The sequence below is a fragment of the Fonsecaea monophora genome, assembly GCF_001642475.1.
Source record: "Fonsecaea monophora strain CBS 269.37 chromosome Unknown Scaff31, whole genome shotgun sequence".
Taxonomy (NCBI): Eukaryota; Fungi; Ascomycota; class Eurotiomycetes; order Chaetothyriales; family Herpotrichiellaceae; genus Fonsecaea; species Fonsecaea monophora.
In genome coordinates this window covers 12695-25901 of record NW_019173962.1, presented here as the reverse complement: position 1 = coordinate 25901, position 13207 = coordinate 12695, and the positions used below count along the sequence as shown (strand labels likewise).

The following is a 13207-nucleotide window of genomic DNA, read 5'->3' as shown; positions in this document are numbered from 1 at the left end:
ACCAGGCACTACCTGTGGAATATGTGACTGCACGACAAGTTGTAGACATATTCAGCTTTGCCAATGGGATCCAGCTGGCAAATGGAACATTCGAAGAGCATCTCCTCTATACCGCCGGTATCTCCCTCAAGCGCTTTATATGTAACCAGTGGGCACGGTTTCATCGCGTATTCTTCACTGTCGAATATGCATGCCTCTTGGACTTCAAGGAAGCGGTATTGCTCCAGCATGAACAGACCAAGAAAGCAGATTGCTGGCAAAATATTTCCGTCCATGGTAACTGACGTGATCCGTAGGACATGTATCTAAATGGCCCAGGTCACCAGGACACCGTAGTTGATCGCTTCAGAGGTGGTCACAGTCGTAGGTCTCCATTCTGCTGTAAACTGAGGAACCTGCACAGTATTGATCGCTGTGCAACAGACCAGCTTCTTCATGTCGTTCAAAGCAATCATGGTGAGGACGGGTGCCAGAGTGATGAATTTGAGGCAGAACTGATCCTGAGCACTCAGCTCATGGTCGTCTCTGGGCGATCGAACTCCGTCGAACACTTTGCATAGGACACCAACTTTGCGAATCAAGGAATTTAGATGATAGCGAAGGGCATATTCCGTCAATCCTTTTGTTTTTGCCGTGATGCAAGGTGATATGCATATAGAGATTTCATAAAGAGTGTCTCCTTCTTGTATTTTGGCCTCGTCCATATTGTATGGTGTGAAGGAAAAAGCTGACGATGGTGGAGATGAAAACAGCGGAGTAAATGAAGGGAACGAGTGACGATACTCACTAAATGAAACAGGGTCATAGAAGATATGAGCTGTGAAACGATATTAAAGACTGTTGTGGAGAGATCCGAGGGGTAGATGAAGATATGCGCGGACAGAGGATAAAGGATTGTTTATTTGGATTAAGAGGAAGGAGCATTCCAACCTCATTACCATCTTATCGGCTCGAAACTACTTCCAGGCATTGAAGAAGGACTACGACGAATTCAGCTTGTTCAGGAAGCAGACCACCAGCAGGGGAAGACGTACGACAAATCAACACAGTGATTTCAAGGCTGCAGATATGCTTCCTGCTCCATTTTCATTTCACGCCGGTCCATCATAAACCCAAGTTCCTACCTTATTCCTCGTCCTCCATATTTGTATATGGTCATTGACCACCACTTCAGGGAAGATCATCTGATTTGCGGTGCAGACGCCAATGGCCCTTTCGAAGGCGTTGTTTTGTTACCAACCCAGTTCTCCTGCAATTCACCCTTTTGCTTGGTGATTGGACTTGTTTGGTACTCTCCATGGTTGACCCGATCAGACGTTCTCTCCTGTCAACTCCCTGGCGATGATTTGATTGTTTTGGCACTGCGTTGCTCTCGTTTACTCCAGTCATCTGTGGTCGAGGCTTTCTGATATCGTTTTTCCTTGATTGATTCGCAATTGAGCCACCCAGAGGTGCACCAGTGTTGATGCGTACGACTGCGTCAGACACACACACGGGTTCATGGCATACCGGGCATTGGCTGAAACTGGCAACAAAATCCTCCGCACATAGCAAATGAAACCAGTGGGATTTGCTGCAAGGGAGGTATAACAGGGTATCGCAATCGACCACCTGCCTCTAACAGAGGACACAATCTGTGCCAGCCCTGCTAGGCCCATCATCTAGGAGCCACTGTTGGAATTTTGTGTCCGTGCGGAAATGTCTTGAGGATCCTGAGTGAAGGGGTATTACCTCGAGGGAGTCGTTCCCATCTTCGAGTCGTGAGAACATCATCCTGATGTTCGCATTCAATCTTTTGAAGAAGGCTACTACAGTAGCAAAGAGGTAGCCGAGCCGTTGCCAAAGGACTGTGAAAGATTAGCGAAGATCGACAGCAATGAAAATGACACGGCATCAGAAGAATAAAGTGTGCGAGAGGCACGACAAAAAGTGAGGATTCTGACCGAACTGCTTACATTGGAGACCCATCCATCTTACCAACCAGCCTGTCAACATCGGAAGAGCCAGGACCATGAAGAGCATAAAATAAAAGCAAATCGCAGCGCCGATTCTCCGAAGACACAGGACTGCGTCTGAAATGATGCCGTCAAACAATTGAATTCCAGCAGAGGCTAGATATCGACGCAGCAATCGAAGCTCAAGGAAGAAGTGGTGGATGACGAAAGGGAGGCATTTAAGATACCCTCCCACCTGGCTTTGCAGACACTTCAAAGGCGCACCATTCATGATCCGCGTGGAATTTATTGAGAAGATGACAATGCTCTGGGTGGAGTGGAACAAGCAGAACGATACAAACACAATGCAGACCTGGATCAAGGCGGCCAAAAAGCGGACGAAGGGCGGCATTGTGCCGAATGAAGATGTTTCTTAAAGCTTCTGAGACGAATGAAATGGTAAATCGGTAGATAAGAGAATGAGGGTTCTTGAGATGCAATGCTTAACAAGCTGATGACAGGTTCAGCCAAGGAGAATAGTTGCGCAAAAAGGGTATCCATGGAGAGATCCAGCCTGGGCAGGACGTAACTGCCATGGTGTGGTATCAGGTATTCCGGTAATGTGGAAGCTGCAACGGGGAGAGCGTCAAGAAAAGGGGCCGCGGCACAAGAATCAGGTGGTTTAGAAGGAGTTGGCCGATGGCTTTGACGGTCACTGACGATTTACCATAGTGACACCTCTTGTGTCAAGTGTTGTTTAGAGGTTCTAGTTTGAGAACAATCTTGTACAGCACGTGCAAAGGCACATACCTTATCGCTATCACCACGTGATCATCTTCTCCTCATCGCTTGTCTTGATGACGGAATCAATGCATGTGAACGATGGTCACTTTCTGATTAAATCTCAACCTGTCCCCCTCATACCGAGTATATAAGGACAGCTTCACTCAGTAACCCTTTCTGAGAAATCAGGGTACCATAGAATCCTTATCCACATGGCTCTTCCACCAAAGTTCTCCGGTCAGCTTCTGGCCTCGGCCTCCAGCAACGAAGCAAAGCACACCATCGAGCTTTACTTGGACTATGTCTGTCCCTTCTCTGCGAAGTTGTTCAAGACCTTCTACAAGAGCGTTGCACCCGTCATTGAGAAGAAGTACACCAACCCTGGCGTCCGTGTCATCTTCCGTCAACAGATCCAGCCTTGGCATCCTTCTTCTACCCTCGTCCATGAAGCCGGTGCTGCCATTCTGAAAACCGCACCCAACTCCTTTTGGTCGTTTTCGGAAAAGCTGTTCGAGCAACAAAAGGATTATTTCGATGTCAGCCTGGTGAATGAAAGTCGGAACGAGACGTACAAGCGGCTTGCTAAGCTGGCCGGCTCTGTGGAAGGGGTGGACGAGAAGACCATTTTGGACTTGTTGTTGGTCCCCGACAAGCCAGACAAGGATGGCGGGCTCAACATCGGGAATAAGGTCACTGACGACGTCAAGTTCATGGTCAAGGCGAACAGAGTTACCGGTGTCCATGTCACGCCAACTGTCCTGTTCAATGGCGTAGAGGAACGCAGCATCAGTTCTGGTTGGACGATAGAGCAATGGGAGGAGTGGCTGCAAAAGAACGCGAGTTGAAAAAGAGAAGCCAGCCCAACGAAGAGTCGACGGAATTCTGACATGGGGACCGGAGTCGCTTGCAGATGATGATGAGTAGCGTACAAGAACACCATCCATTCTTTCATGGGTTTCAGCTAAGTTGGTGGTGGAGCTGAAAAGGCTATGCTAAACCTGGGTGACCACCAACATCTTTGTGCCTAAATTCTTTGGCCGCCGTTGGATCCATTCGTCAAGACATACACAAACTGGTACTAAGCACACCCGCTGAATGCACATTTGAACACGGTTCCTGTGTTTCCGGAGAAAACGCCCTCCCAATGCTGCGCTAGTTGGAGAAGTGATTCGGATGCAATTGTGTCAAGATCAGTGGGCAGGAGGCTGGTATCCAATCGGTCGTCTGCTCATCGTGTTAACACCCGGGGACAAATGTGAGGTTCGCCAGACTTACTTGAACAGGAGGATATGTGGTTCGGGTTCGTGAACTTCATAGTGCTCCCATCCTAGACTCTGCCGAATGTTCAGCTGAAGTGTAATACGTATTGTGACCCTTTCACATACCTGTGTGATCCCCAGTCCTCTCCATTCCTCTTCCCATAGCAATTTCAACGTTCCCTTCGAGTCATCAAAGTACTCTCTTGGTATGACCTTCAACATGGCCTTTGGGAGTTGCACATGACGGTATTCGAATTCGCTGTCAGAATATCTGGCGCCTGTTAGCCTCAGAACAACGAGCAAATTTGGTGGATACACACCTCGCCGAATATCCAATACTGTCAATGAACTCCTCCAGTCGCGCTCTCTCGGACTCGAGCAATAACCTAGGCTTCTTATTCCGCCTTGACATGTCAATATCGGTCATGTTGCAGGATTTTGAGACGCGATCGGTGGTGAAGACTCGTGAGGCGAAGTGTCTCTCGCTCGGGAGACGTGATGAGGGGTAGTGAAGGAGTACAACGCGATACAATCGTTAGCGGTGTTTGGGTAGCTGCGGAACTGAATTCGCGAAATGGTCTCGTGCTCTTGAGCATGCAAGGGCCGTAGATGTGTAGAACGCGCAAGTGAAAGGTGCGAATAACAACCGAGCAATCTGTGGAATGTGTCGGTGTCAGGTTTCAACCCAGAGAAGGTCGTTTGGAAACGGGCTATCGCGAGGGGGGAGAGCAGAGGACTGCGACCTGCGTTTGTGTTTGAGGCGGATAGTCCCAGAGGCTCGCCGAAGTAAACACAGATTGGGGGAGCCAAAACCCAAACACCAGCCTATGGGAGAAGGTGCGGCTGCCAAGATCTCGCGGATAAACTCAACTTCGGATCAAGCCGATGACTTGCCAGATAATCCGGGCTCTGTCACGTGTGTTGGGTTTTTCGCCCTCCTCTCTCGCAGCGAAAGACTGACAGTTGCGTGTGTCGCGTCCCCGTTGAGATCCTGTCACCCCCAAAAAGCGTGAAGGGCGAGCGATGGAAGTCTCCCCAAAGCGCATGCAACTCCCACACCATTGAATGCCTTCGCAAGGGTCCCGTTTGCCCTGTTCACCTCTCTAATAGCATCTCCGTGCATTTTGCACCTGATGGTGGCCCCTCCTGCACCCGCATCCCTCGCCCAATCTCGAGACCTTGTGAGGCCGCGAAATCATGAGCTCGAAGCGCAGAAGCGGCCATGCAGGCGACCCCGACGACTTTCTAGCCACGCCTGATCCCAAGCGACGCAAGCGGAGCGACGTAAGTATTAAAATAATCCTCTCTCACTCGCTCAACTCCCACTTCCCACTTACCACTGCACTTCTCGACCGTGCGCAGAGTTGCGGAACCCCCGCCTTGTGCACCTCATGCTACGTGCAGCGTCGCCTGCACTTGAGATGACCGCCGTGCTCTGCATCGACCGCATTCGCAATGGTTGATGCATCTGGACAGAGATTTGCTAATCCAGTCGTATGTAGGATACCCATTTTCCTGAGGTAGAAACCCGAGAGACCACCGCAGACATTGGCTTGAGACTCGTCAGGCAGTTGAAGAAGTCGCAAGACAAGAATGGCCGCAACGTCGCAATCCATTTTCTGGACCTGCCCAGCAGGGCCGATTACCCTGACTATTATCAGCAAATTGCCATGCCTCTCTCCCTCAACATGATCGAGCAGCGGCTGGAGAATTATGAATATGAAAACCTGGAGGCTCTGGAGTCAGACCTGAAGAGAATGGTACAGAATGCAAAGGACTATAACAATAGTCGATCCTCAATCTTCGAGGATGCCGAGCGCATACGCAAGGCTTTGTCCAATTTCATGCCAAAGCACAATCCGGCGTATTTGCGACAAGATTATCGTGCTTATCCAACTCCGATTCCACAAGACCTGCTTGATCAGGTGCGACGGCAGTCCGTCTCATCAGAGGGGACGATGGCTCCAGAGAGGGTCAAGCTGGTCTTCCCGAATCCTGCGGTGCGGCGACGCCAAAGTCAGGCAACGCCATCCACTGACACCCTCACCGACACGAGGGAAGATATGAGGCAAGAACAGTTGAAGTTTCTGCGGGAACTGTCGGAACAAGACGATGCAATGTAAACTCCCTCCATTGAAGACCCTTCTGATGGTGACCACACAGACTGACATTTCTTTTGTTGCGCAGCAACTTTGAGGAAAAAGTGTCCAAAAAGGACTATCCCGACTATTACAGGTTGGTCAAGAAGCCGACGTCTATATCAGACGTGCGGGCGATGGTAGAGAGGGATGCGATTCAGGATTGGGACGCGTTGGCAAAAGAAGTGCGACTCATCTGGGACAACGCAAAAGATTACAATCAAGAAGGGTCCGACATCTACCTGATGGCAGAAAAACTCGAGGTATGTTGACTTCTAGGCGTGAATCGCGTAACGTGACAACGCGCTAATATCCTTTATCGTGTTAACAGGTCTGGTCGGAATCCAAGATGCAGTCACTTGGTGCTCAACCAAGACGCAATCTCAAGCTTTCTTTGTCACAACCAAAACCAAAGGCTCTGCGACTGACGATGGGTTCGTCTACACCTACACCCAACGTGGTCGGTGGTACGATCGACAGCGAGTCACTCCGACGACAGAAGGAAGAGATGGGTCAAGCCTTGAGCAAAGCGCAGAGGGCAACTTCGAAGGTGGCACAAACCAATGGTTCGACCCCAGTGCCATCAAGCGCCGCTCCCAGCGTTCGTCGAAGCGCCTCACTAGCTACAACTACTGAGCAGCCTGATGCAATCGTGAACGACGTCAAAGTCAACGGTATCGCAAGCACACCCCAAGCTCAAGAAGCTGTGAAAGCCTCACAACCCCCTACGCAAACCCCGGCACAGCAGCTGCCAACCCCTGTTCAAGAAGTCGACGTTGACCTCCCGAATACACTGCCTCTCACGAATGGAAACGGGCATATCGAGTCCTCCGTGCAGCAGCCATCTAGCCCTATACTGAGCACGAATCCATCGGCACCCAATGACAACTACTTGAATCAATCTGTGATTCCCATGGAGCGACGTTACCGTGACCCAGGCAGAGGTAAGTTCAATCTCACTCTTCTCATCTAATCTTTTCATTGGTGTCATTCTGCTGACATTGAATCCGCTACACTCTCAGGCTGGTCACATGCTTTACTTGCCTCTGTGACATTTATGACCAACCCTTCTTTACCGAATGACCCACGCTGGAAACTGGTCCGTTACGGCTCGGCCACCAAGACCCAGACAAGCGGCTTCATCGCTTTACCTGCACATTACCGCGATCTTCGCATTATCCCCACGACCACCCCCGAACTAGCAAATCGTCGCCGTCATCGCATTTTTTTCATGCATAACTCGACCGTTTACAAAGAGAGCAACAGTAATCATGTGGAAGGGGCTTTTGAGGTCAGGCTCGTTCCAGGAGAGAATGTTCTTGTTGTGGAGGTGTTGGCAGATCTCAGGGACGGAGAGAAGAAGACGTATGCACCCAGTCAATTACAGTTTGACTTTGAGAGGTGCACCTTGATTGTACATCTCAACACAGCCTAACATAAGGGAAGGGTTTGCAATGAGATTAGGAAAGACGTGTCTCGGTCCAAATGACTCGGAAAAGGAATTGGCAATGCGGCGAACTGCTTTCAACGAGCTTGACACATGCATGGAGTTGCATTTCAGTACGTCCGTTCTAGGGGCTTCAGCGCCAGTGTTTTATCAATGAGATTGAAATATGCCTTGAAACTCACAAAGCCTACCGCTGTTTCTCTGTCCAGTAAGCACCCACTCGAATATTTCTATGGGTCAAAGTGCAATGGAACGGTGACCATCAAACCGCACACTAAGGTCGTACCTGTTTCCTTCATATGTTTGAACCATCTATATAGAGTCTTCGGATGTGTGTGTTCAAGCTGGCTCGACCTGATCTTCAACCGAACTCCCCCCCTTTCTGACTGGAAAGCCCATCTCGTGAAAATGATAGAGTACAAACAGCAGTATAACAGGTTCCCTGTCCTACTTCGCAGCCCTGGGCCCCGCGACACCAGCCCCAATCACACTGGGTAGTTCTTGCGCTCCCATGCTGTACAGCATTCCGATGGCCCCGGCTACCAATGCAGTCATAACCACGCCGAAGGTGGCGAACATGATAAAAGGCACGGAGATGTCTTTCTTTTGACACGCGTTTCCGCCCCATGTCACGGTCTTCTTGGTCCCGTCTTCGTTGATCCGGACAAGGGTAGACGTGCAGCGGCACTTGAAGCAATTGGTGTGGGCTTTGTAGCAGGAGCCGTGGCCGGAGCACGAGTTTGTGGTGTTCTCGCACGCTGACTGTGAGGCAAAACAGGCGGGAATCACAGAGGGAAGGGTGAAGTTTGAGGAAGTGTTGGCGGGTGTGATTGTGTCAAATCCAGAGATGGAGGATGGGGTCGGCGACGTAGATGGCAGGTCCAGGCGTTCCTCTTCGGACGTTTGTGCGGAGCGGGCAACGTGCTTGTGGTTGTTCGCATTTTTCTTTTTGGGATTCTTCAGTTTCTTCGTGGAGGGAAGCAGGAGAATGGTGGATTCGACGTTGTCTGTGGCAGAGAAGTGCTTCAGGATTCGCACCAAGCCGTTCAGCTGGTTCTTAACGCCCGACGGGTCGGTGGGCAGGAAACTGTGGAGGGAGAGAATGATCGGGATGTTGGGGATCTCTGAGGCCGCCAGGCATCTTCCATTTTCGGCTGGATAGGTGAAGACCACCTCAACACCCTTGCTTTGGGGAGCATTGCGAGAAGGCGGAACTGCATACTCGCAGAGCCCGTCTTTCTCTTTTCGGCTTCCATCAGATACCGCCTTGAAGTCGCTGAGCAGGTCTTTTGTCGGATCCGAGATCCATAGATCAGGCATGGCCATATCAAAGTCACTGATCTGCATATCCACCCCCGTTATTCTGATGAATAGCTTTCCTGGCGCATCTTTGGGATGGCTCTCCCCAAACAGCGGTGCTTGGTATCCCCCATAGGTATTGAGATCTTCGAGAAGCATTGAATCTGTTATTCCGAGGTATCGATCTGCAGTAAGGGCTCTTCTTCTCGCGATAACGGCGCTGGCCATTTCTGAATCGATCATGCCAGTCGAAGGGCTGGTGATAGAGCGGTCGATGGTGAAGAGGTATGCGCCTTGAGCAGCGACATATTGTGCGAGTGCTGCACAGGGCAGGAAGACCGATAGGGGCTTCATGGTCAGTATAGCCAGCTGAGAGCCCAATATTGAGCTGTTGATTGAAGCTGGCAGCACTCCAGAAGACAGAGAGCAGCAATACGTATGGGGGCAAAGGCACGGATAATTGTTTCGGCCTGAGCTAGCGAAGGACTGGACCCTGACACGTGCAGCGTGCAGCAACCCCTCGTCCCATCACGATATTTCCAATTCAAGGCTATGAAACTCCAGTCCTTTTCTCTTCGGTGGCCGCGCAGCATTTAATTTCATCTATTACGGCCCATATTCTTCCTTCCCCGTACGGGGTCATTGCTCCGACGTACTTCCGCGCTTCCTCAGGAGAAAATACTGCGCATAGGTTCAATGTCACCGAGCACGGCCACTTGTCGACCACACATTAATTCCTCCTCGCTACCATGAAACCAACTGATGCCTCGAGCTGCCCCTCCACATGCTTCGGTATCTATTCCGTAGCCCGCGGAGCGTTCGCGTGCCACTCCAGAATGGGCCAGTCGATCTTCAGAGGGTCGCAATAACCAGGAGATCTAAATCAACGTGCGTGGTGTCGCATCTGAAACCCTTCCAGTTGTTGAATATTGCTAACAGTCGACAGCCCTATCCTTTACCGATTTTTCACGACGATTGCACTTACCTACTGTGCTGCGAAGACAATCAATCACTACTTTCCCAACAGTGCGCACGGATCTAGGCCCCATGTTGAGTCTGTCAAAAAGACGCACGAATCTGAAGATCACGAGAGATTATGGCAAGAATACTTGGAGAAGGCCAAAGCGAATGGCGCAACGACTTCTCCCGAAGCTATCCATTTAATGCTGCCGATCTGGATTCGGCGAGCAAAGCCCCAACCATGGGAGCCCGATGATCCAACCTGGAAGTCGTTCCAAGCTCTCCAGGAAGATACGAAACGCCTGCGTGAAATCACAAGAGCCATCCAAGAGTCACTGAAGCAAGAGGTCGTCAAAAAGTATGGTCGTGTCATGGTAGAGCTCGGAGGAACTTTCGCCTTCCACGCCGGATGGAGACTGGCTCCGCCTCTGTATGCTCCAACTGCGTACGAAGTCCCATGCATCTTCTTAGAGCCCGACAAGATCAGCTATGGCTGGAGGCAGCTGCCGAATAGTATGGGGGGAAAGATGGACCGTGTCTTCCATCCAATTGTGCTGGCCAAGGCCTTTATCCATGGTTTCGGAGAATTTGCCTGGGCTTCATATTTGATCACCAGGGCCCGTCTCGTGGATCGACTCAATTCCCTCAGCGCGAGCCTCAAAGACTCGACAACGCGGCAGCAAACTCTCAGCGAAGACGAGAAAGCTCACAAACGGTTGAGTTTTGGGAAAGTATCCGAGGAAGAGAAAACAGTCTGGCTACCTTTTCTCCGTGGTGATTACGGTGAGCACGACTCAAGACGGGCCTACCGCGATCTGGTCAAGTCCATGACCTACCAGGGTGCAATCGAGTCGGGATGTGCAGTATTCCGAGCATATTGGATTCATGGGCAAGAAAAGGTTATGCAATCGTACACTCGAGACAGCCTACTTATGGTCGGAGAGATAGCATTCGTGGGAGATAGGGGGACGCTTTTTGTGCACGCCGTGGCGGTATACTCTCCTGAGACCGATTCTCTCATCGGTCCACCCCTCCTCAAACATGCGTATGTTGTCCCAGACCGAGCGAAGTGGGTGGAAGACAAAACGGCCAAAGCCGAGGGTAACGATCTACCGCAAGCTGAAAGACAAGAAGAGACGAAGTTGATTGCTCAAGACACTCTGAAACCTTCGAGGGAACCTGATGAAGCACGGACGGCAGGAAAGCCTCCTTCGGCCGAAGAAAATGAAGAGAAGGATAGCGAGAAATGATTTGATATCCCATTGCTTTATGCACAGCGCAAGGCGTTGCTCAGGATCTGGAGCTTAGGGCAATTCTGATGGACTCTTGAGATGATGTGTTTGGTATGATATTTTGACTCGAGTGTTGGCAGAGGGTGCTTCCTGAAAGTTATCATCTGCTTCGTGCGAGCAACTTCTTAAAAGTGTTAGTAGTGAATTCATTTCAATCACTCTCGGTCTCCCATGTCTTCCTTTCTTTGGCTCAGTCTTCATCCAGGCCCGGCGGGCTGACACTGCCATTCTACAGCAAGGGAATTTTGAAGTTTGGACCTCGTGCCACAGTGTAAACTCCTTGGACAATGCTGGGACACAGCCTCAGATCCAGCGTGGTCTCCGTCTGGCTCTACTTTGTCCTCAACATGCTCGTCACGGTCACGAACAAGCAGATCGTGTCCCGGACTGCGTGTCCCTGGCTCCTCACGGCGTCGCACGCATTCACTACGTTTATCACCACATGGGCGATTTCGCGGCTCCAGAAACCCAAATCCGCCGCCGCCGCCTCGACAACTACAGCCACGTCGGTCTTTGTGTCACGTCCTCTGGCCACTGGTGGACGACTTGAAGAAGAAGACGAAGAGGGCGATGATGACGACGGCGAGGCCGACCACAGACACCGAGATAGAGAAGGAGATGGCACCAGTCTCAGTCTACGCGTGCATCTACGGGTTCTTCTCCCCTTCTCTCTCCTGTACACGCTAAACATCGCCCTGTCCAACTTGGCCTTGGGCCTGGTGACGTTGTCCATGCACCAGACCATTCGCGCGACGGCCCCGGTCATCACCGTGCTGGTCTCGATCGTGTGGCTTGGAAGCACGTGGAGAGAATACCCGGCCGGGGTGTACGGCGCGATGGGTCTGACCATCTGCGGCGTAATCATTGCGACCAACGCTGCGTCGTCGGCCAAAGTCGTCATTGGCGACGATAGAGCAGGTCTCGTTGTCGACCCAGCGAGGACCACCGCATTCGGGTTCACAGTCACGTTGCTCAGCGCCATCTTGGCCGTGCTCAAAACCATCTTTACCAACGAACTGCAACGCCCGCCTCGCGCCAGTCGATGGGGGCTGGGTCTACCCTCGACGAGGCTTGTGCAGTATCTCGCACTTTACGCGGTGAACCAGGCGGTGCTCCTGGCGAGCTGGGCCGGTGAGATCCAGGGACTGACGACCAACGTGGACCATGGGCCACCGCCCACCCTGACGCTCAAGCTCGGGGGTCGGTCGCATCGAGTCGCAGTGCCGTGGCCGTGGCTGTGGCTGCTCAACGGCCTCGCCGCGGCGATGCTGAACCTCGCATCCTTCGAGGCCAACAAGCGCTGCGGCCCTCTGACCATGGCCATCGCCGCCAACATGAAACAGGTCGTCATTCTCCTCGTGGTGATATGCCTCCGCGACGTCACCGAGGCGACCAACAACGCACAGGACCGTAGACGCGCCAGGGAGGACACCGTCATCGTGGGTTCCCTGATCACGACCGTCGGAGGGATTTGGTACGCCTTTGCCAGCGCACGGATGAAGCGGAGACAAAGACGGGATTCGGTGGGAGATAACGGCGTCTCTGAGAAACGAGGCTGGGCTGGATAGGGAGCGGGCTGCAGCTAGATTTGAGAAACAGCCTGACCAACAGAAAGTGGGTTGGAAGAGCAATATCGGGGGCTTCGATGCAGTTGGAACAACAAGCGGAGCCAGGCTGGAGAATCCATGTCCAGCTATCATCGTGTGACCTGTTTGAGGCAAATCACTCACTCCCGTTCGATCGAACTTGCTACCATGGGTCGCGTCGGGATGGGAGGGTCTGATATGGACAAGCGAAGCTGGCATCGTCCGAGGGTAAGAAGAGATCCCGGACAGGAGATGCGTCTTGCGACCAAGCGACTGTCTGCCTCACTCACTGAAAGGCTCGGTTTGCAAATCACGGCACGGCCTGCTTGAATGCAATTGCCGGAGAGCGAGGTTGGCTTCTACGTATATTCGACGTAGAGACGGAGTACGAGGTACTCGATCCCCTTCTCTATTTGAAGAGGTAATAGATTGATGGTGGATGGCCCACAGAGGGGGAAACTGGCACACGATATGACTTTTGTCCCATGACCTATTCCGGGTTGCTTTTC

At 51.7% G+C, this 13207-nt stretch overlaps 7 protein-coding genes across 7 annotated transcripts; 4 read left to right on the top strand and 3 right to left on the bottom strand.

Moving 5' to 3' along the window:
• Positions 1-305: 305 nt before the first annotated feature.
• Positions 306-704, bottom strand: AYO21_05095 (hypothetical protein; the record flags this gene model as incomplete). The annotated part of the gene is made up of 1 exon (XM_022655066.1): positions 306-704. One exon carries the CDS (start codon positions 702-704, stop codon positions 306-308), a length of 399 nt encoding a protein of 132 aa, XP_022512551.1.
• Positions 705-2929: 2225 nt separating this feature from the next.
• On the top strand, positions 2930-3562 carry AYO21_05094 (hypothetical protein; the record flags this gene model as incomplete). Its single annotated transcript, XM_022655065.1, has 1 exon — positions 2930-3562. One exon carries the CDS (start codon positions 2930-2932, stop codon positions 3560-3562), a length of 633 nt encoding a protein of 210 aa, XP_022512550.1.
• Positions 3563-3988: 426 nt separating this feature from the next.
• Positions 3989-4403, bottom strand: AYO21_05093 (cyclin-dependent kinase regulatory subunit; the record flags this gene model as incomplete). Its single annotated transcript, XM_022655064.1, has 3 exons — positions 3989-4051; positions 4103-4247; positions 4297-4403. The coding sequence occupies 3 exons, from the start codon at positions 4401-4403 to the stop codon at positions 3989-3991; spliced, it is 315 nt and encodes a 104-aa protein (XP_022512549.1).
• Positions 4404-5173: 770 nt separating this feature from the next.
• On the top strand, positions 5174-7549 carry AYO21_05092 (hypothetical protein; the record flags this gene model as incomplete). Its single annotated transcript, XM_022655063.1, has 5 exons — positions 5174-5260; positions 5548-6095; positions 6164-6377; positions 6446-7058; positions 7137-7549. 5 exons carry the CDS (start codon positions 5174-5176, stop codon positions 7547-7549), a joined length of 1875 nt encoding a protein of 624 aa, XP_022512548.1.
• A 459-nt stretch (positions 7550-8008) lies between these two features.
• On the bottom strand, positions 8009-9214 carry AYO21_05091 (hypothetical protein; the record flags this gene model as incomplete). Its single annotated transcript, XM_022655062.1, has 1 exon — positions 8009-9214. The coding sequence occupies one exon, from the start codon at positions 9212-9214 to the stop codon at positions 8009-8011; it is 1206 nt and encodes a 401-aa protein (XP_022512547.1).
• A 430-nt stretch (positions 9215-9644) lies between these two features.
• On the top strand, positions 9645-11070 carry AYO21_05090 (hypothetical protein; the record flags this gene model as incomplete). Its single annotated transcript, XM_022655061.1, has 2 exons — positions 9645-9748; positions 9807-11070. The coding sequence occupies 2 exons, from the start codon at positions 9645-9647 to the stop codon at positions 11068-11070; spliced, it is 1368 nt and encodes a 455-aa protein (XP_022512546.1).
• A 329-nt stretch (positions 11071-11399) lies between these two features.
• Positions 11400-12680, top strand: AYO21_05089 (hypothetical protein; the record flags this gene model as incomplete). Its single annotated transcript, XM_022655060.1, has 1 exon — positions 11400-12680. One exon carries the CDS (start codon positions 11400-11402, stop codon positions 12678-12680), a length of 1281 nt encoding a protein of 426 aa, XP_022512545.1.
• Positions 12681-13207: the final 527 nt, after the last annotated feature.